At 47.2% G+C, this 21,917-nt stretch overlaps 1 protein-coding gene across 3 annotated transcripts in view; it reads left to right on the top strand.

The window, feature by feature from the left end:
* The first annotated feature begins 72 nt into the window (after window positions 1-72).
* Window positions 73-21,917, top strand: part of Ogfod3 (2-oxoglutarate and iron dependent oxygenase domain containing 3) — a 33,371-nt gene continuing 11,526 nt past the window's right edge. The window contains exons 1-7 of one of the 3 annotated variants that reach the window (XM_027425320.2): window positions 73-297; window positions 1,500-1,645; window positions 5,602-5,677; window positions 6,610-6,652; window positions 8,310-8,374; window positions 8,845-8,901; window positions 11,174-11,327. In XM_027425320.2, coding sequence (XP_027281121.1) covers window positions 224-297; window positions 1,500-1,645; window positions 5,602-5,677; window positions 6,610-6,652; window positions 8,310-8,374; window positions 8,845-8,901; window positions 11,174-11,327 — 615 coding nt within the window. In that variant the 5' untranslated portion in view covers window positions 73-223. Of the gene's footprint in view, window positions 298-1,499; window positions 1,718-5,601; window positions 5,678-6,609; window positions 6,653-8,309; window positions 8,375-8,844; window positions 8,902-11,173; window positions 11,328-21,917 lie in introns of all 3 variants that reach the window. The other 2 variants (XM_027425318.2, XM_027425319.2) reach the window with 2 other exon arrangements.

Below are 21,917 nucleotides of genomic sequence, written 5' to 3'. Positions count from 1 at the left end.
TCGGAAGGCGCCGCAGGCGAGTGGCGCCAAGGGCCGAGAAGGCCCCGCCTCGCCCCACTCGGCCTCCGATTGCTCACGTCTGGCCGCCAGCCGGCCGAGGGCCGAGGGCCGAGCGCGTCGCTCCCGCGTCCCCACACCGAGCCCGCCTCGCGTAGGCTGTCGCGGCGGTTGCCCGGGGCTTAGCGGCTCTCGTGTCCCCCTGGCTCCGCGGCTGCCTGGCCCAATGGCGCCTCAGCGGAGGGGACCACCCAGAGTTCCGGAGGGAAGCTCTGCAGCCGAGCGCCGGCGCGCGAACGGGTAGCTAGAACCCCGGGGACTAGGAGGCCGCGCGCACAGGGGGCGGGGCCACCCCGGGGCGGGGCCACCCCGGGGCGGAGTCTGTGGGAGGGGCGGGGCCACGGCCCCGGTGCCTGGTGGCCGAGCGGAGCGTGGCCGAAACACGGGTGGGACCGACACACAACTGTGATGGCACTGGGTCGGCTCCTGACACAGGTATGGGATGGGGCCAGCCTATTGCGATGTAGTCGAGGGGGCGTGGGTTGGAGAGTCGTGGGGCAAACCCCGCATGCCCACCAAGGAGCGCTGCACAGAGGTCCCCCACAGGGAGCCTTTTCCTTGAGGAGTCGTCTGCTTTCAGTCACGTGAGCAGGTTTCCCTCACTAGGGGCCATTTCTGGGCCTTTATGAATCCCTTCTGCTGCGAGTCCATGTCCCACCATCCAACATCCCTGCCAGTTTCCTCACCCCAGCCTTTCACAACTCACCTGTCCAAACTGGCCTTGTGGGCCTCTGTCAAACCCACACCTGAATCCAAAGGATGGAGCCTTGGGGGACAACTAGTTCTGGACAACTCTGCCTGTGTTTCAAGACCTATGTCCCGTGAGACCTTTCCTGGAGGACAGCAGAACTCGAACACCCCAGTTTATACACAGATACGTAGAGACACAGACATGGCTTCATCAGGACTATACAGAACTGGGTCTAGAGACACCCTAACTCATACATCATCTGATACGATTTTGTGCTCTTTCTGGCCCCAGTTTTACGATCTGAGTTAAGTGTGTTTGATTTGTGTAAGTTGGTTCAAGTACACGTGTGTTCTTGTAGACACACATGCTTGGGGACGAGTAATCAAATAGGGATGCATGGGTGTGGTTAGGAACTCTGTGGGCTGGACAGGAAGTGCCTATGGTCAGCCTGATTTTTGTCCATTGAAGCCCATGTTCAGCCCTGTCTAATCAGAGATGACAAGGCCACATACTGCCTGAGTGGTTAGGGTTGGGATGGAGGTATAAGCCCTTGTTTCCCTCCACCTGCTTCATCGTCAGCCCACGAGTACCTGCAATATCTCAGGATTGATGGGGGTCCACCCACGTTGATCAGAGGTCAGTGTAGGCACAGCCCAAGGCTGGTGGCATCCAGTGTGAACATCTTGTGGTTTTGATTGGCATGCTTAGTATGATAGCTGTTGCATCCAGTGGTTATGTTTTCTATTCTCAGCACCAAGAAGGACCGGCTGCCTCGGGAGGCACAGAGGACATGGCTAAGGACTGTGGCCCTTGGAGTAGGTCTTGCTCTGATCACATTCCTGCTCTGGAGTAGTCTGGGGATTGATGACGATGTTGCTGAAGTCTTGGCCCGTCGAGGTGAGGTCCTAGAAGGCAGGTTCATTGAGGTTCCCTGCTCTGAGGACTATGATGGTCACCGAAGATTTGAAGGTATGTGCCACAGGCTTCTCAAGCTCGGTGGTGGTACACACCTTTAATCCCAGCATTCAAGAGGCAGAGGCAGGCTGATCTCTGTGAGTTCAAGGTCAGCTTGGTCTACAAAGAAAGTTCCAGGACAGCCAGGACTGTTACACAGAGAAACCCTGTCTTGACCCCATACACACACAAAAGAGTGAATGATAGGGAGCTGGAAAGATGGGGGTATTTGAGAAGACTTGTTGCTTCTCCAGAGGACCCTAGTGCAGTTCCTAGCACCCTTGGCAGGCAGCTCACAACTACCTGTAACTCCACCTTGAGGAGAGCCAATCCCTCCTCCTTCTGCAATCAGATGCACATACCTACACACAAATACACACAAAATGACAGAAATGAAACTCAGCATTGCTTTTTGCTACAACTGGGATCAGTTGAAAATGTTATGTTTGGGCAGAGACAAACTTTCCCTTCCCAGGCAGGGAGACGGAATGTGTCTGGGTGATACAGAATGTTCAGGAAAACAGCAGCCCAGGGAGGCCTGCACCCCACCCCATCTACCTACACTGGATTGGAGAGTAAAGATGCTTCAGGGTCAGCCTCCAGTGCCACTCTGGTGTAGACAGCACCTTAGCAAGCCTGTGTGTGCAGAGGCTGCATTCAGAGAAGTAACAGGGGTAGGAAGTGAGAGCGGGCCAGCAAGAAGCCTGGGCAGTGGGAAGTACACAACACCAAGCCAGAAGACCTGCATTCAGTACCCTGAATCCACATGGTAGAAGAGAATCCGCTCCCATCAGTGGTTGAGTAAGAAGACCCAACCCTGACCTCCACTCGAGTATCATGTATCCATACACATAAAATAATAAATGTAAAAAAAAAAGTTCTAGGAAGATGAGGATGATAAGAGGGAGACCACAAATGTGATGGTAAGGAACGCCCAGAAGATGTGAAGATGAGAAGATGCCATCCCAGGTGGTAACTCTGCAGCTCCACCAATGGCACTGGTTGAGGCAGGAAGGAGCAGCCAGCTGGTTATAGGCTGGAGCCCTAAGGAAACAGAGGAGGAACCACAGTGTCAGGCCACAGGGCCAAGTGAGGACAGTCAGCACCCTGGAGGGCACACACCCCTGGGCTGGGTGAATGGGGTGGGGTGCAGGTCCTTGGGCTGCTGTTTTCCTGAACATTCTGTATCACCCAGACACATTCTGTTTCTCAAATGTAGCATTTGGGCCTCATAGGCAAACTTTTCTTTCCCCTGCCAGTTCCCAAGGAGACTCATTATTAATTGTAAATGTTTGGCCAATAGCTTAGGTTTGTTACTAGCTAACTCTTACAACTTAAAGGAACCCATTTCTGTTAATCTACATATTGCCATGTGGCTCAGGGCTTTACCTGTCTTCCAGCATGTCTTTGCTCCCTCTGAATCTCCTGGCGACTCCTCTGACTCCACCCTTCTTCTTCCCAGTGTCTTTAGTCTGGCTTTCCCATTTAACCTTATCCTGTCCAGCTACTGGCCAGCCGGCTTCTTTATTAAACAATTACAACATAATTCAGAGTGTACAGAAGGATTATTACACAGCAGGGCCTGGCTCTAAGTAAACCATAGGATGATTGATATATATATATTTACTCTTTGCTCTTTGGGAGCCCACCATCTAGCTCCCAAATAAATACATGGAGACTTATTCGTACTTATGAATGCCTAGCCTTAGCCTGGCTTATTTTTAGCCAGCTTTTCTTAACTTAAATCAATCCATTTCTCGTCTACATTTTGCCTTTTACCTGTCTCTATTCTATATACCTTCCTTTACCTCGTACGCTGTGGCTGGCTGTGTGCTGGATGGCTGGCCCTTGGTGTCCTCCTCTCCTCCTTTTCTCACTCTTTTTCATTTTCCCTTTTTCTCTTATTTATTCTCTCTGCCTGCCAGCCCCACCTGTCGCTCTCCTGCCTACCTATTGGCTGATCAGCTTTTTATTAGACCAATCAGGTGTTTTAGACAGGCAAAGTAACACAGCTTTACAGAGTTAAACAAATGCAACATGAAAGAATGCAGCACATCTTTGCATCATTAAACAAATATTCCACAGCAGGATGGTTCACTTTTCACTCAAAGTAAAGTTCTGGACTTGAATGAAGAAGACAATCTATGTCCTTCCACAAGGGGGCACTGTTGTGATGCACAAAAACTCAGCACTCAGCCACATGGGAGATGGCAGGGAGTGCTTTGTGGACTGGGTGACCCAGGACAAAGGGTGTATCGTTTTCTCCTTTAGCAGTCAGTAAAATAAGCATGTTTCTGTTGTGTTGGATATTCTGCCCTATGACTTTTTCCTTCAGACATCATAATTTACAACACACACACACACACACACACACACACTATAAATGGCAGTTTCCCAGGATTTGCATATCTTGCAGGAAGATCTCCAGAGTTTACAGTCCCATCGAATCAGTAAGAGCATTCATTACACAGCTTACTTGGGGCAAGGGAACTGACCCTTTGCCACCAGGATACAGGAACTTATGCTCTATTCCATCTTGGCCGTCTCTCCCACAAGCCTGACCAATCGCACTCACCTTCCTTCCTCTCACTGTCTGTACTTGACACAGAGGTGGAAGGAGATTTCGAGATAAGTATGGCAGACAGATGCTGTGGCCTGGAGAGGGACAGCGACCAGAATAACAGGTTCAGCTTGGGCTGTGCTGGAACTTTCCAGTGGGTATGTAACAGGGCTCAAACCGGGGCTGGAGAGAATGCTCAGAGGTTTAGAGCACTGACTGTGCTTCCAGAGGTCCTGAGTTCATTTCCCAGCAATCACATGGTGGCTCACAACCATCCGTTACGAGATCTGGTGCCCTCTTCTGGTGTGCAGATATACATGGAAGCAGAATGTTGTATACATAATGAATAAATAAAATCTAAAAAAAAAAAAAAAAATAGTGCTAAAACCAGCCAGCAAGATGTTGCCAAACAATTAGCATGCTAGCATAGGCCTGTAATCTCAGAACTCAGGAGGCTGAGGCAAGAAGTTCTCAAATTTGAGATTTCAGGCATCCTGAACTACATAGTGAGACCATGTTTCTTTTTTTTATATAAGATTTTATTTATTTATTATGTATACAGTTATCTGCATGCATGCTTGCACACCGGAAGAAGGCACCAGATCCCATTACAGATGGTTGTGAGCCACCATGTTGTTGCTGGGAATTGAACTCGGGTCCTCTGGAAGAGCTGTTGGTGCTCTTAACCACTGAGCCATCTCTCCAGTCCCTGAGACTATGTTTCTAACAAACAAGACAAAGCAAAAACCAAAATGCCAATGCAATGTCTGGAGGCTTTCTTGTTTTCCCAGGCTTTGGGAGCAGTAAGTGGTATAGGTATGTGGGAATCCCAGGACACCTGGTGGGGAGATGTAAGCTCTGAGGTTGTACATAGGTTGTACACAGTTCTGGCAAAAAAGTTACCACTGTTAGGGGCTGGAGAAATGGCTTGGTGGTTAAGAGCACTGGCTGCAGTTCTCAGCATCCAGTTCCAGGGGATCTGAAACCCTCACACAGACAAATGTATACATAAAATAAGAGTCAGTTAAAAAAAGTTTTTTTACAGGCAAAGCCGTGGTGGCGCACACCTTTAATCCCAGCACTCAGGAGGCAAAGGCAGGCGGATCTCTGTGAGTTCAAGACCAGCCTGGTCTACAAGAGCTAATTCCAGGACAGCCTCCAAAGCCACAGAGAAACCCTGTCTCAACAACCCCCCCCCTCCACCAAATTTTTTTACAGTTACCACTGTTTATCTGAAGTTGACTTTTAACTAGGTGTATTAGCCAAAGTGGCCCTCTAGTCACGGGGAGGGCACCGTGGCTTTGGCTGTCAGCATTTCTCCTTGACTCTCACCCTCCAGGCTGCACCCCCAGGAAGTGTGGCAGAGGTGTCACTGACATGGTGATCACCAGGGAGGAGGCCGAGCAGATTCGCAGGTACTTACCCATCTCTGTGCTTTGCCCAGGGCATCCATGAAGCGGGTATAGCAGTGAATAGGGTGTGAGCCAGGGCGGCAACAGAGTGGAGAGAACCCTCATAGTTCTGTGGATCATCCCCAAGGTTTTGGAGGGGGGGGGGGGTCAAAGGGCAGGCTTCCTGTTTCCTCCCTCCTTGAAGAAATGATATGGCCTTAGTAGTGTTTCTGCTGACTGAGTAGTCTGGAGCCCAGCCTCCCCTCCAGGAAGCTTACTGTGCTGTGTGAACAAGGCCTCTTCCAGCCCCAGCTGACAACCTCTAGATGATACTGCGTCTCGCTGTGGTGCATGAGTGCTAGTTCAGAAGCACCGCGTGCTGGGGTTTTCTTCGTGTGGGGATTTCTGACGAGCTGTCCAGAGCCCGCGTGTGACTCTTCATTTGCCCTGCGCCCCATTGTCCTCCGTCCTCACGCTGCTCCTGCTGTGGTGCCCAGCCGGGAGCCTGTCCTCTGTATCCTCCTCCCTACCCTATCCTATATCGCTGCCTGCCATACCTGAGGGTAACAATGCTTTGCTGAGGAGGGAGTGCTCCTGGGTGGCCTTGTCAAAGCTGCTTGCTCCTCAGTACGGTGGTCCTCTCTGGGCTGCTATGGTTCTTCCACAGTCTGAGCTGTGATCACCTGGGAGCTGTCAGGTCACAGACAAATGAAGAAGTCACTTGCTATCATTGTCAGGAGTTAGGCCAGTGCTTTCCAAACAGGCCATGTGTCAATACCAAGAGGATGATGGATCCTCAGCTTTGAAAGTTGCAGTTTTGAGTTTCTATGTTTGTTTCCATCGTAAATGTTAAACCAGCAGAACCTACAGAGCAGGCACTATTACACTGATTGATGTTTTGCTTAGATGCTTTATGGATAATGCTATCAACTAAATTTTGACTTTATCCCCCACAGAATAGCAGAGAAGGGGCTCTCCCTAGGTGGATCGGATGGAGGGGTGAGTTGACATGGTGTCTGTTCCCATTTTCTTGATAATTTTAAATTTGCTCTCCATGGAAGGGAAGGAGAAAGTGTTGGACACACAGGGTCCCCTCTGTTTCCCAGAACAGCTGTGGGCTGATCCATCCATGATGTTTCTCAGACAGCAGCTGGTGTTCCTTTTGCCTGGTGGGCACAAAATATATCTCTCTTGGGAAGAATGTGTTTTAAGTCATCATGGCCATCTCTTCAGGCTGTCATAGGCTGCCTGGCTTCAGGTCACACTGGCACTTTAGACACTCTGGATAGAGACAGGGAGAAAGGGGAAGGAGTGAGAGAAGGGGAGAGGGAGGGAGCTGACAAAGGAGTCAGAAGCCTGGTGGCCAGGTGGCACCTGTAATGTAATTTGGAAATGGGATTTTTGTAGGTGTAAGTGAAGGAAAGTCCTCCTCAGGAGCCCCAAATCCAAGGACAGGTATCTGTACAAGAGAGAGCCAAAGACTGGATGGTGGTGGCTCATACCTTTAATCCCAGCACTCGGGAGGCAGAGGCAGAGGCAGGCGGATCTCTGTGAGTTCCAGGCCAGCCTGATCTACTGAGTGAGTTCCAGGACAGCCTCCAAAGCTACAGAAAAACCCTGTTTTGAAAAACAAGCAAGCACCCAGCACTCGGGAGGCAGAGGCAGGTGGATCTCTGTGAGTTCGAGATCAGCCTGGTCTACAAGAGCTAGTTCCAGGACAGCCTCCAAAGCCACAGAGAAACCCTGTCTCGAAAAAAACAAAAACAAAAAAAAAAAAGAAAGAAAGAAAGAAAGAAAGAAAGAAAGAAAGAAAGAAAGAAAGAAAGAAAAATTCTTATGGGGTTGAGCTAAATCACCAACCCCATAAGTTTAGTAAACATTGAGTAAGCCCATGTTGTGTCCACACCTTAGCTAAGTAACTATGGGAATAAGGAAAGAGGCCTGGCGTATGTTACTACTGACCATGAGTGAGGTAAAATGGTCCATTTTGGTGGCTGCTTTCCTCCTGGAATATAGGGAAAGAGGTAGGCCGTGACGGTCAGAAAACATTTTAGCAGTTTCTTGAAAGTTACCAATGCATAGTTCCACATAAAGTGTTTAACTGGGAGCCTCCCAAGAATGTGCCACATGCATCTGTGGCCAGTGTGCACAGAAAAACCCAAGGCCATCACAGGGATAGGCCATCAGGTTTGACACACACTTCCAATGGAACATAGAGCTTCAGGTGTCCAGGATGGGCTGGCAGAGAAAGGCATCGAGCAGAGAGGGATCACAAAAGGGTGTAGTTGGTGTACGTGCACAAGTGTACACTTACACAACACTGCACACTCCACACATGGACAGAATCATGTGTGTAATTTTTACCTTGGCAAAGTGGAAGTCAGTAGGGTGAGCTGTAACTCGCCATAAGCATCCCCAAATGTGTCTAGGGAGTGTGTCTGGGAACTCTTTCTGAAAGTGTTAGTGTAAAAAGTTTGTTTTCCTTTCTGGACAGAGAGAGAGAGAGAGAGAGAGAGAGAGAGAGAGAGAGAGAGAGAGAGAGAGAGAGAGAGAGAGAGAGAAGAATGTTTATACAATGGATTGTGGTAACAGGGGCTCAAGTTTGGCCGCTAGAGTGACCATCACTTGTTTTACACACATAACGTCTTTTTTTCAGGCATCTATCCTGGACTTGCACTCTGGGGCCCTGTCTGTTGGGAAACATTTTGTGAACCTGTACAGGTGAGAGGCTGGGGGAAGTGAAGAGTTTAGGATGCAGGTGGGCATCTGGCCAGTGGGTTTCAGGGAGCTGTGATCTTCTTCACGGGCTAGAGAGGCACCTGAGAGAGTTCTCAGCCTCATCGTCGTCATGCTGATTCCCCTCCCTTCCTTCCTGTCTTCCTTTCTTCCTCCCCAGCCTTCTCACTTCCTGTCCCTGTCCTTCTCTGTAACCTAGCGATTACTGTAGGAATGGAATAACTCCCATGGTTTGACCACTCTACTTCTGGAGACTTGCTGATTAGCTAGGAAAGACTGATGAAAAGAAACAAGGGAGCTGGGCGTGGTAGTTCATACCTGTCATCTGAAGCAGGAGGATTACCCCAAGTTGCAGATCAGCCTGAGCTATAGAGTGAGACCCTGGATTTTTTTTTTAAGGCAAGGAAAAGATTAGTAACGTGCTATATCTGCTAATGTTATTTATTATTTCACAGATACTTTGGGGATAAAATACAAAATATCTTCTCTGAGGAGGACTTCCAGTTATATAGGTAAGGAAGATGAAGTTCAAGAAGGGCCAAGTGGGGCCAGATATGCAAAGTGGGCTGCGATTGGCTCTCTGATGTCCTGTCACATCAGGCCAGGGCAATGGCTCCTGTGTGGGGACTGAGACCTGTGGATGCAGACAAAGCCTAGTTTGTCTCTGGGTAGATGGGCAGCTCCCCTAATACTTTTATTTTCTTTCCTTTAATATTTTCTAAGCCCTCTTGGTCCTGTAGCAGACATGTCCTGCTATTGGTTACAGCCCAACACCAGTCACATGATTCTTGCCCAGTGCTCACCCAGAGGCAGCTTGCCTATCTGGGGTATTTCTCTAAAGTAAAGCTTTTATTTAAAGGTTATTAAGACGTGTATTACAGGGGGCTGGAGAGATGGCTCAGAAGTTAAGAGCACTGGTTGCTCTTCCAGAGGACCCTGTGGATGGGCTTTTCTTTCCTGCCAGTCCCCGACATGGAGACTCAATATTAATTATAATGCTTGGTCGATAGCTCAGGCTTATTACTAACTAGCTCTTACAACCTAAATTACCCATTTCTATTAATCTGTGGATTGCCACATGGCTTGTGGCTTTACCTGTCCTCAGCATGTCTTACTCCCTCTTCGTCTCCTGGCGACTCCTCCGACATCACTTCTTCCCAGAATTCTCCTGGTCTGGCTCTCCACCCAGTCTCTCCTGCCCAGCTGTAGGCCAGTCAGCTCTTTTTTAACCAATGAGAGTAATACATATTTATAGTATACAAAGCTTGTTCCATAGCAGGATCCAGGTTTAATTCTCAGAACCCACATGGCAGTTCACAACTGTCTGTAACTCCAGTTCCAGAGGATCCAATACCCTTACTCAGACATGCATGCAGACAAAACACTGATGCACTGATGAGATAAGAATAAATAAAATTATTTTTAAAAAGGCAAGTGTTATAGCATAGGAAATAGTCCAGGGAGAGATTATATACACTATCTATGTAGTTAGACCTATCACTAATGTTGCCTAACCGCACTGTGACATCACTCACCAGAAAGAGCACTGGTACAGCACTCTGATCGTGTTCAGAATTCCAGGCTTTACTTGCAATCATGTGTGTGTTGAATTTTATCACCTACTAGACACTGAACATGCCATCAGAGAGCACCAAGTTTCTGCTGCCCTTTGTAGCCCTATGCCCGCCCATCTCTGATGATCAAAAACTCATCTCATCATCAGCCATGTTGCCTGGAAACATAGCTGATATCTCACCTTCATTATGATCCCAGGAAACCAAGCCTAGGTTCTGGTCTAGAGAGCACGTGGAGGGCGTGGCTAACTCTGCGTACCTGGCAGTGGCAACAATGAGTTGTCACTTAATGCACAATATGCTGCAGATGGAAGGGAGCCGTCAGGAGCTTTGCAGTAACTTCCGAGGGTCCCACCTTTCACATAGCTCTGCTCTGTGCTACCTTCAAGACTTGGGACGTAGCCCACGACTGTCTCCAGCTGACCAGCTGTGCTCCTGCCCTCACTAGGTTTTTTATTCTTGTTTATTCCCAGTATGCACACACTGGCTTAAATAGAAAGTGTCTGTGATATTTTGACATTGTAAGTTACACAATTTATAAGAGAGAAAAATAGTATTAGTAATAATGCTGGGTAGTGGTGGCACATGCCGTTAATCCCAGCACCCAGGAGGCAGCAACAGGCAGATCTCTAAGTTCAAGGCCAGCTTAGTCTACAGAGTCAGTTCCAGGACAGCCAGGGTTGCACAGTGAAACCACATCTCAAAATACCCAAACGAAACCAAATGAAACCAAACAAAAAAAATCAATGCCTCTCCCCAAAAAACCCCAAGCAGCAAGATACCTAATGTGACAGGAAAGCAAAACTGAGCTGTATGCTCTTGAGCATCATGAACAAACCTCCCTAAGCCACAGAGAGCAGAGCACGTTCTACACAGTCTTCCCTCCACACATAGACCTGGACAACTGTGGACCTCTGGACAACCAGGAGCCTGCATAGCAGACACAAAACTTGAAGATCATTGCCAGACACAGGAATGCTCCTTGCAGACATTGCCACCTGCAGATGGTATGAAAGAGAATTAAAGGTGGAAAACACTAAATACTGATTTTATCCAAAGGTCTGCTATATTCTGTCCTGTGTAGGAGTTAAGTGGGGATTTGCAATTAGGAGGAAAAGTGAAGACTATCCCAATCAGTTTCAGTATATAAAACATTTGAAGTAGTTAAAACTTCTAAAAACATCAGATTGATCTATTGTGTCCTCTGCAGGGATGTGCGGCAGAAGGTCCAGCTCACCATTGCCAAAGCTTTTGGCATCAGTGCATCCTTGCTGTATCTGACAAAGCCCACATTCTTCTCCCGAATCAATAGTACGGAAGCCCAGACGGCTCACGATGAGTACTGGCATGCACACGTAGACAAGGTGAGCATTTGGTAAGCGGGTTCTAGGCATCTGCTCTGCAGTCTCTGTGCACTATTTTAGACCTCTTCTTCCTGGGTTTCTAGGGGGTATTCGACTCAGACAATTGAGGAAATAGACTTTGTTTCCTGGGTGTCTAGGGCTGGAACAGAAAGTGTGGTGGCTGCTGGGGAGTGGCGCAGGCCTTGTGCTATCCTTTGTTCTGTACTTGTTTCCAAATCCATTTACAACCTTTCTGATTGGACTGTGTAAACGAAGAGTCCCTTTTGTTGCTTCTCTGGCCCAGGTCTCTGTATCCCCACAGGATGTCCTCCTTCCATCACAGTTTTTTTTTTCCTTTTTTTTTTTTTTCTTTATCTCCTCACTAAGACCTTGTTACCTGAAGCAGGGAAGCCCTGGGGGATCACTTGTGTCCTTGTCCTCTGTACAGAAGAGAATTTAGGATGAGTCAGGGAAGCAAAGCTAGAAAATTTATTGATGAAGGCTGAAGACACTTGAGGAGGGTTGGTGTTAGGAACGGAGTGTACTGAGGAGCCCCAGCGGTCACCGTGAATATGATTTGGGAGCTTTGAAGTTGCTTGGTCTGCAGCCAGGTTTAGACGTCAGGGGGTTTATTCTGGCATACTTTTTCTTCCTTCTTTTCTTCTTATTTTTTTCAAGGCTGGGTTTCTCTGTGTAGCCCTGGCTGTCCTGGAACTCACTCTGTAGACCAGACTGGCCTTGAACTCAGACATCAACCCACCTGCCTCTGCCTCCCCAGTACTAGAATTCAAGGCATGTGCCACAGCCGCCAGGCTTGGCATACTTTTTCTTATCCAGAGAATTTTGCCCTTGAAGAAGAGTCTGTTTTAGGTACGCTGGACAGGCTTGCTGCTGGAGAAGGGAGTACTACTAGAGATAAAACGCTCATGCAGGGGATGGGACCCAGTTGATAGAGTGCTTGCCTGGCATGCGTGGGGCCCTGGATCCAATCCCCAGCATCCTATAAACTGGACAAGATGGCTTGTACCTGTAACCCCAGCACTTGGGAGGTGGGAGCAGGAGTTCAAGGTCACCTTCTGCTGCATAGAGAGATCGAGTCCAGTCTGGACTGCATGACACTGCCTCAAAATAACACAAAGGCCAACAACCCCATTCGCTAAAGGGCCCCTTATTGCTATGTAAGTCAAATGTAGACCTGTATGTCCCATAGGACATACTTCATTAGCCACGTAATTTGTGATGTTTCTCAGAAAGTGGGTACCGTCATTTTGCAGGTGGTCTGGTTCGTTATGTAAAAACTCCTGGGGTGTCAGCCAGTGAGAAATGGCAATCAGAGCAGAGAGAGTGAGGAGCTATTTCACTTCTCTTATCCTCTCTGCTTCCTAACTAGTTATCTGCCTTGGTTAGTTCAGCCCTGCAGGGATTTCTCAGCCCCTGTAGGTCAGTTATACCCAGTCACTGACATTAATCTTCTCTATGAAGGTCTCTTCCCCTGTACTGTGGACAGCAGGTGAGGACTCCTATCCAGCATGCAGTTCACCTAACATAGTGCCAGGTGGCTGCCAAGATACTATGAGAAAGTGGAATGCCACCCCTTCTGTGCCATAGTCTGCTGCCACAATTTTCTTTGAGCATGGTAACTGTGGCTTAGGAGGGTGTTTGCAGTCTGTGAGGGTGGGCTGAAGTTTATAAGGAGTCAGAACAGGGCAGCGATCCTGTGTCCGCCCATGCTTCCTGCTGCTGCTTGCTCTGCCTGGGTCTTTTGATGTTTGTAGTGGTTCATCTTTGCTTTTCTGAGACAAGGTTTCTCTGTGTAGCCCTGGCTGTCCTTGAACTTGCTCTGTGGACCAGGCTGGCCTCCAACTCAGAGTTCTCTGCTTCCCGAGCGCTGGGATCAAAGGCATGCACCACCACCACCTGGCTCATCTTTGCTTTCTTCAACTTGAGTTTCACTGCTGAAGCTTCCAGAGTCAGTGAGTCAGCAAGCCCTGGCTTGCAGGGCTCATGTTACTTTGGTTTAGCCTAGGGAGACGATGCTGGGTTGGGGAGCACCCTGCTCGTGAGGTCAAGCTGGATCCACCAACAGAGACTGACACCCACAGGCAGGAGCCTTGCATCGTGTCCCGTTGTGTTTAGGGAGTATTTCTCACACCTTACTGGCGTGCTCACCCTCGAGGGCCTGCTGCTCATGGCCGACATTTCCATCCATGTTAGCAGATGACCGTTGTTACGGTGACTGGTCAGGGCACAGAAGCAGCAGGGGAGAGCAGAGTTTAGACTTACTCAGGAGGTGTTGGCTTTGTGCTCTTCATTAGGGTCCTGTTCTCACAGTGACAACAGGGCTGATCAATCACTTGATTCTGTCTTTAAACTCAGGATGCAGCCAGTAGGGAATCATGGAGGGTGTGGGAGGGTGGGAGGGTGGGAGGGTGCTGATGGCTTAATGCCTGGAGCTGGTCCTTGGAGTCTCATTGTTCTTGTCTGCTACCCCAGACTTGCTAATTGAATGATTCATCAGGCTGGAAACTATTCTAATGTGATTGAGATTCTGTGTACATCTTGGTGGCACACCTCACTAGTTACCTTTGTTAACTGGATGTTGATTTGCGAGTGTTCTCTCTGACATCACTTGGAAACAGCTCTGCATGTGGCAGGCTCTCGCCTGCAATACGGGGCACTGGAAACTTCCTTGTAGCACCTGCCATCTGCAGTATGTTCTGAGGATCCTCCAAGTAGCTCCTCAGAAATGACTGTCATACCTGGCTTCAGGTCTCTAAGGAAACTCTGGAGCTCTGTCACAGTGCCTTTGTGTAAGCCCAGCAGCAGTGGTCAGAGCCTAGAGCTTTCCTGTGCTGTCTCCCAAAATCACATCTACTTGAGGAGGCCCCTGGTGTGCTTCTTGCAGGAACTTGAACACACTTCTTACTTCATGAAATATGGACTAAGGGGCTCTTGAGTGAGTGTAGATCTGCAGGCACAAGCATAGAGCCAACAAACTGAAGAGACTTGTGACCCTGAGTGAAGTCTATCCTTTTAGAAGCTTAGCTGCATGAATCATCCCTCTCTCCCCTGGTGTGTGACTCTAGCCTGCGGATGGGCATGGCTACTGTGCCACGGTTCGTTCGCTCTCTGCCCAACGTCATCTTCTTCTCTACTTGCAACACCTGCCCGAGACAGTTGCAGCTTTCCCACCTGCAGTGTCGTGCTTCGCTCATCCAGTTCCTGAACTAACCATAACTAGCCTAAGAAAACATGTATACAGTCTTTTTCTCCCTTTTTTTGTTTTGTTTTGTTTTGAGACAGGGTTTCTTTGTGTAACAGCTCTGACTGTCCTGAAACTCAGCTTTGTAGACCAGAGAGCTTTGTAGACCAGCTTTGTAGAACTCACAGAGATCCGCCAGCCTCTGCCTCCTGAGTGCTGGGATTAAAGGCGTGCGCCACCACCCAGTGTCTATATATATATATATATATATATATATATATATATATATTTTTTTTTTTTTTTTTTTTTTTTTTGAGACAGGGTCTCGTTGTGTATCCTTGGCTAGCCTGGAACTCACTATGTAGACCAGGTTGGTCATGAACTCACAGAGATCTTCCTGCCTCTGCCTCCCAAGTGCTATAGCTAAAGACATGCATCACCACACCTGGCTGACTTTTTATTTTATTCTTTGGTGCTTGGAATGGAGTCTAGTACCTAAAGTGTTCTAGGAAAGCTCTATTCGCTGAGCTGTTTCACTATGTGCATTTTGTTTTTGTTTTTGTTTTGCTTGCATGAGTATATATGTACCACACACATGCCTGATGCCCACAAAGGACGGAAAAAGACATCAGATTCCCTGGAACTGGTAGTTATAGATGGTTATGAGCTGCCGTGTGGCTTCTGGGAGCCGACCTTGGGTCCCCTGGAAGAGTAGCCAGCACTCTTAACTGCTGAACCATCTTTCCAGCCCCTATGTGCAGTTTTTCATTGTTATTCTTAATTACGTATATGTGAATATGTATAGGTATGTATGCATGAAAGATTGCAGGTGCCTTGGAGGCTGGAAGAGGACTTCAGATCCCCTGGGGCTATAGTTACTTGAAGTTGTAGGCTGCTGGATGTGAGTGCTATGGAAACCAAACCCAGTCTCAACAAGAGCAGCAAGTACACCTAACCACTGAGTCATCTCTCAGACCCCTCTATTCTCGGTTCTAAATGCTTTTGAAACCTTTAAGATGATTTTTTCTGCTGCTCAGTTACTGCCTGGTGGTAGTGTGTGAGCTTAGTTACTACATTAGGAGAGTTTGGGGCCACTATTTCTTTAAGTAGGCTTTCTACACTAACCTTTCTCTTCTTTTCATGGGGCTCGGTTACAGAATACCAGAGCTTTAGGGATGTCCCAAGACTCCACTTTGCTAGTTCTCTGTCCTCCAGGTGTACTCTTGTAAGACGCCTGGAAAGCTCAGGCCTCCAGGATCTCAGCCCAGGACCCTGGTCACCCCAATCACCAGGCAGATTCGAAAGCTTGATGCAAACTGCATGAGGCTTTATTGTTGTTTAATGAGCTAACCCCATGTTAGCTCGGGTCTTTCACCCAACCGCCATGGTGGTTGGCTAGGAAAGACAGCTGGAAGCATCTGCGTAGAGATCTTGTAGGGCAGCTTAAGGAGAGTGTCTAGGGGTACACACAGGCTCAGGATTTGTGTGGCTCCAGGCTTGGAGGGCTTGCCCTGTGTTGATTGGTCAACTGGTTGTTATGGCCCATAGGCCCTCCCAGGGTGGTTGCTATGCTCTGTGCATCATTGCTGTGCACCTGTCCGTAAAGCACACCCAGAGCCGTAAAGCATAGTGCCACCAGCTAACTTCTGATTGGTTCCTTGCCATGAGGCAGGCATCTGACCACTTAGTCACTAAGGCAAGGTCAGACAAGCATGTATTCGGCTGTTATGGCTGCTGAAATGGGGAGCTGGTCCCTTCACTCTGTCCCCATCCAAGGCCGATCCAAACCTCCTTCTCCCATCGGTTAAGATACAATCCAATGTGATTTTCAAATTGAAGAATTCTGTTTGTTTTGAGATTGTGTCTTTGGGTAGTCCAGGCTAGCCTTAGACTTGCTGTACAACTGAGACTGACACTGAAATCTCAATGGTGCTTCCTCCACCTCTGGAATGAAACCACAGGATGGCACCAGCATGCCTGGCTTTCTTCAGTTTCTGTCTCTGCCTGGTAGGCTGTGGTTACTGCCTGACTTAAAGTTTTCCAAGATCCCTGTGGCCCATGACTAAATTCTACCTGTCTGTCCAGGAACCAAAGCAGTATCTGAGGCTTGTGTTTCCTAATTAGATGTTTGCTTTGGCCTGGTATAGAGTGGGTTCCAGGACAGTGAGAGCCACATAGTGAGACACTGTATTGGGGAAAAAAATGCTTCAGTGAAACAGAACTAGTTGGAAATTTGGGTGACTGCCACAGTGTTCTGCAGAGCACCATGCCACATGACTTCGAGCCAGTGTGCTTCATTTTAAGTTTGGATGTCTGAATAGTAACGTATCCTACAAGGTTCAAAAGTGAAAAGGAGACAAGAACATCTTTCCCAGAAACCCCTCACTTCCCAAATCAACACAATAGCCATCCCAGATTTTAGAATCCCTTTTCTAACTACCTACCTTCTTTTTTGTTTGTTTGTTTCTTTTGTTTTGTTTTTCAAGACAGGGTTTCTCTATGTAGCCTGGAACTTGCTTTATAGATCAGGTTGAGCTTGAACTCAGAGATTCACTTACCTTTGCCTCCTGAGGGCTGAGATTAAAGGCCTGTGCCACCACCACCTGACATTTCCAACTACTTTTATGCAAAAAAAAAAAAAAAAAAAAAACCCCAAATGCATAAAATACTGTGTTTTGTCATTTATAGAGAATCACATTTTCTTAAGTTGTTTCCTTTCCGGTTAAGCTATTGACGGCAAATTTGATCTTGAAGCCAGTGGTCTATGTTGTGGCCGGCCTGTCTCAGCCCCAAGCCACGGCAGCCATGAGGTTTGGCCTGAGTGGGGGAGCGTGGACTTGGAAACTCCTAGCAACCCAACGGCGATAAAGACCAAACACAGGCATCTTGTCATCTTTAGAGAGCTCTCAGTTCCATGCTGTAAAACTGGAGTCTCCTGTTTATTGAGCATCTTCCTGGCTGTTTTCTAACCATTCTTCCATGGCCACGAGGAGGCCATTTCTGTCTCCTTCCTCTCCTAGTCGCTAGCTCCTAACTGTCCTCACATTTTACTCACACACCTAACCTCCCGCCCAGGTGCAGGCCTATTCAAATGCTTAATCCTGTAGAGATGCAAACTAGGAGGCATTCTACACTGAGGCCATGCTATATAATAGCAGACTGCTCGCACCTGCAGTACAATTGTAGGCCGGAGCTCCTGGGAGCTCCTGTTTACTGAAACTGGAGGGAGGTTGGACCTTAAGACATTCCTAATGGAACTTTCTTGGTCCCCAACTGGTCTCATCCACAGGACGTTGACATCAGCTTACCTACACCTGTGGTGCTCTCTCTCTTTTTAAACATAATTTAATTTAATTCATTATTATCTGGCTTGGCCTACCATGGTGAATGTGCAGAATTCAGAAGACAGTTGTATAGAGTTGGTTCTTTCCTTCCACCTTTATACAAACTCTGGGGCTTGAACTTAAACTTTACCCACTGAGTCATCTCATTCTTTGTGTTGTTTTTAATGAAATTAGATATTCAGATACTAAATATCCTTTAAACAATGTTTTAAAAACATTTATTATCATTATTGTGCCTGCATGTGTGTATGTGTGGGCCCATGGATGTATGTGTGGGCGAATGTGTGGAGGTCAGAGGACAACTTTGTGAAATTGATTTTCTTCTTCCACATTTTCATAGGCTCAGGGAATTGAGCCAAGCACCAGGCTTTCACTTGAGTGGCTCATCTTTACCCACTGACCATCTCGCAGGCCCTGAAGTGTCTTTTAACTGCCATACTTCCCAGCTCCCTTCTCATAGCAGTCGCATTTGGGTTAATACACAGATTTTAATCTGTCATTTCACAGTAAAGAATATTCTACTTTTGACTGCATCACATTTCATTCACAGTCACCAAACATTTGTGTCTAGTCCTTGGCTACCACAATTTACACTACTGGGAGCAGAAGGACAGGTGACTCTGTGGACAGAAGTTTCTGTCACACCCAGTCCCACAGCCATTTAGTCCCGAATAAACACACAGAGGCTAATATTAATTACAAACTGTTTGACTGATGGCTCAGGCTTCTTAATGGCTAGCTCTCTCTTAATTATTAACCTGAAAGACCCTCGGACCTAGGAGTCTCTACAAATCGGACGATCCCCCCAAAAACACTCAATGTCCAGTCCAGCTGATGCAAAAACAAGAGGTAAGTTTATTATGGGACGTTTGCGCAAACGGGCCTCCCAGTCCGACAGACAAAGGAAAAAGTCTTGTTCCTCTAAAGCAGGCTTCTTTTATAGGAGAAAAACCATAGGCTTTTAGGGGTTTGGGTACGTGACCAGAGTCACAGATCCTTTGGAGATCTCTTATCTTTGGGGCCGGATGGTCTCCTGACTCAGTGGGATAGTCTGTTCTTATCTTCATGACCCTAGGGCAGGGTGGCCCTCTAGGAATTCTTGGTATTTAGTTAGGTTGTCTTGTGGCCTTGTAAGGGAGTTATTTCTGCCAGCTAAGAAATTCCAGGGGCTCGGGTCATTGTGACCTTGGTTAGGTTTCTAAGTCAGGTCTCCCTGTTCTTAGGGTGAGAGGTTTGTTTTTCTTCTAAGTTATTTCTTTGTTAATTCTAAAGTCCTTCAAACCCATTTCTATTAATCTATGTATCTCCACATGGTCTTGTCTTACCAGGAGATTTCTGGGCATTCTACCTTCCTGTAGCTACATGGCATCTCTCGAGCGACTCACTCTCTGCCTTCCTCTTCCCAGGATTCTTGTAGTTTGGTAGTCCCGCCTATACTTCCTGCCTGGCTATTGGCCAAAACAGCTTTATTCATCAACCAATAAGAGAAACATATATTCACAGCATACAGAAGGATATTCCCCCATCATGACTCTCTGCATAGGGGTCAGTCTCTTGGGTATGTGTGTGCACTGATGAATGAGGGATTGTTCTGAAAACTAGATTAGAAATTATTACTGACCCAAGGAGGGTTAAAAACATTCAGCTACAAGCTTCTCTCTCTGTCTCTCTGTCTCTCTGTCTCTCCCCACTTTTCCTGCCTCCTTCTCTATTTCTCAGACAGATTCTCACTCTGTAGTCTAGGCTGGCTTCAAATTCACTTTGTATCCCAGGCTGTCCTTGAGCTCACAATGATCCTTCTCCTATCTGCTGGGGTTAAAAAATTTTAATATTACTTAATTTCTCTTTTTATATTCTAGCTGTCCTACATTTGGGATTAAGAGAAATAAATGTTGTCATGTCTAATGATGGCAAAGATCTATGACTTTTCCATAGAAAGAGTCAATTGCTCAGAGGTAATTTTTAAAGTCACCTATAGTCTCCCCACCAATCTGGGGGTACCACCCATAAATTCTTGTGAGTTTCTAAATTCTCTGTTCTAATTTATGTTTTGTTTTTAAAAACTTGTTTATTTTATCATGTGTGGGTGGGTGTTTTGCCTGAATGTATGTCTGTGTACCACATGTATGTCTGGTGCCTGCCAGGAAATGGAGCATTGGAGTTTCAAAGAGCTTTGAGCCTACATGTGGGTACTGAGAGTTGAACCCAGGTTCTCTGGAGAGCAGCTAGCATTCTTTACTACTGAGTTATCTCGCCATTTCCCAGTTTTCTTTTCTGTTTAAAAATTTTATTTATTTGGTGTATGTGTGCTTCTGTCCCGTGTGTGTGTGTGTGTGTGTGTGTGTGTGTGTGTGTGTGTGTGTAGGTCAGATAGCAACTTGCAACCTGCAGGAATTAGTTCTCTCCTTCTACCATGTTGGTTTCAGTATCAGACTTGATGGAAAGTGTCTTCATTTCCCAAACCATCTTGCCAGCCCCCAATCTTGGTTTTCTACAACTGCATCAACAACAAATGATTTTGATGATTCTAGTTCTGTGGATTATGTAAGTGTGTAACAAACTCATTTTGTCTGATTTCAAAGCCTCGCATTTCTTGCAGTGCTGTCTCAATGTATCTGGTAGGATACATTCTAACAACTGTCCATGATGGATCCTGCTTCAAAGACCATTCTCCTAAAAGTCAGTATCAGGAGCATTTGTTGTGGGACTGTTGGGCGTAGAGTGTACGTTCATACTGTGTGTGTGTGTGTGTGTGTGTGTGTGTGTGTGTGTGTGTGTGTTGTGTGTGTATGTGTGTGTGTGTGTGTGTGAGATGTGTGTATGTTATGTGTGTGTGTTGTGTGTGTATGTGTGTGTGTGTGTGATGTGTGTATGTTGTGTGTGTGTGTATGTTATGTGTGTGTGTGTGGTGTGTGTGATGTGTGTGTGATGTGTGTATGTTGTGTGTGTGTGTGTGTTGTGTGTGTGTGTATGTTATGTTGTGTGTGTGTATGGTGTGTGTATGGTGTGTGTGTGTATGGTGTGTGTGTGTGTGTGATGTGTGTGTGGTGTGTGATGTGTGTGTGTGTGTGGTGTGTGTGTGTGTGTGTGTGTGTATGTTATGTTGTGTGTGTGTATGGTGTGTGTATGGTGTGTGTGTATGGTGTGTGTGTGTGTGTGTGTATGTTATGTTGTGTGTGTGTATGGTGTGTGTATGGTGTGTGTGTGTATGGTGTGTGTGTGTGTGTGATGTGTGTGTGTGTGTGTGATGTGTGTGTGTGTGTGATGTGTGTGTGTGTGTGTGTGTGTGTGTGTGTATGTGTGTGTGTGTGTGTGTGTGTGTGTGTGTGTGTGTGATGTGTGTGTGTGTGTGATGTGTGTGTGTGTGTGTGTGTGTGTGTGTGTGTATGTTATGTGTGTGTAGTGTACACTCATGTGTTGTGGAGGGCAAGGGAGGATATTGGGTGCCCTATTCTGTAACTCTCCACTTTATTCCTTTGAGATAGGCTCTCTCGCTGAAGCCGGAGCAAGGCTGGCAGTCATCAAGCCCCAGAAGTCTTCTTATTCCCACCCCGAACAGTGCTGTGGTTTCAGATGTGTGCACAGCTGCGCCTAACATTTGAGCTCTAGGGATTCAAATTCAGACCCTCATGCAGGCACAGCAAATGTCGTTGCCCCTGAACCTTCTCCCTAAACTCCCCTGTGTGTGTGAGGCTGGCCTCAGATTCAGACTGTAATTGAGGATGACTTTGAACTCGTGATCTTTCTGCCTCTGTCTCCCAAGAGCTGTCATTACAGGCATGTGTCACCATGCCCGGCTTACTCCATGTTTCCTGTTTAACATATTTCTATTGTATGTTTTGCATTGTGGTAGCAGGGTTTTCCATGCTCATGTCACTTTGATGTAAAACAAATTCTCTGATACATTGTTAAGTATAAATTCTGCTGGAGTTTTCGTATATTCAGTTGCTCCATTGTAGTGATGTCTATCTTAATTGAGTTCTCCAGAGCAATGTCTGGGTAAGAACTGGTGTGGGAACTCTTGTAGCGGTGTATACAGGAGCATTAAGGTGGGAGCAAGTGACC

This window comes from Cricetulus griseus, chromosome 7 (assembly GCF_003668045.3).
Source record: "Cricetulus griseus strain 17A/GY chromosome 7, alternate assembly CriGri-PICRH-1.0, whole genome shotgun sequence".
NCBI classification, from domain to species: domain Eukaryota; kingdom Metazoa; phylum Chordata; class Mammalia; order Rodentia; family Cricetidae; genus Cricetulus; species Cricetulus griseus.
The sequence above is the reverse complement of the archived record's forward strand: the minus strand, read 5'-3'. Positions and strand labels throughout refer to the sequence as shown.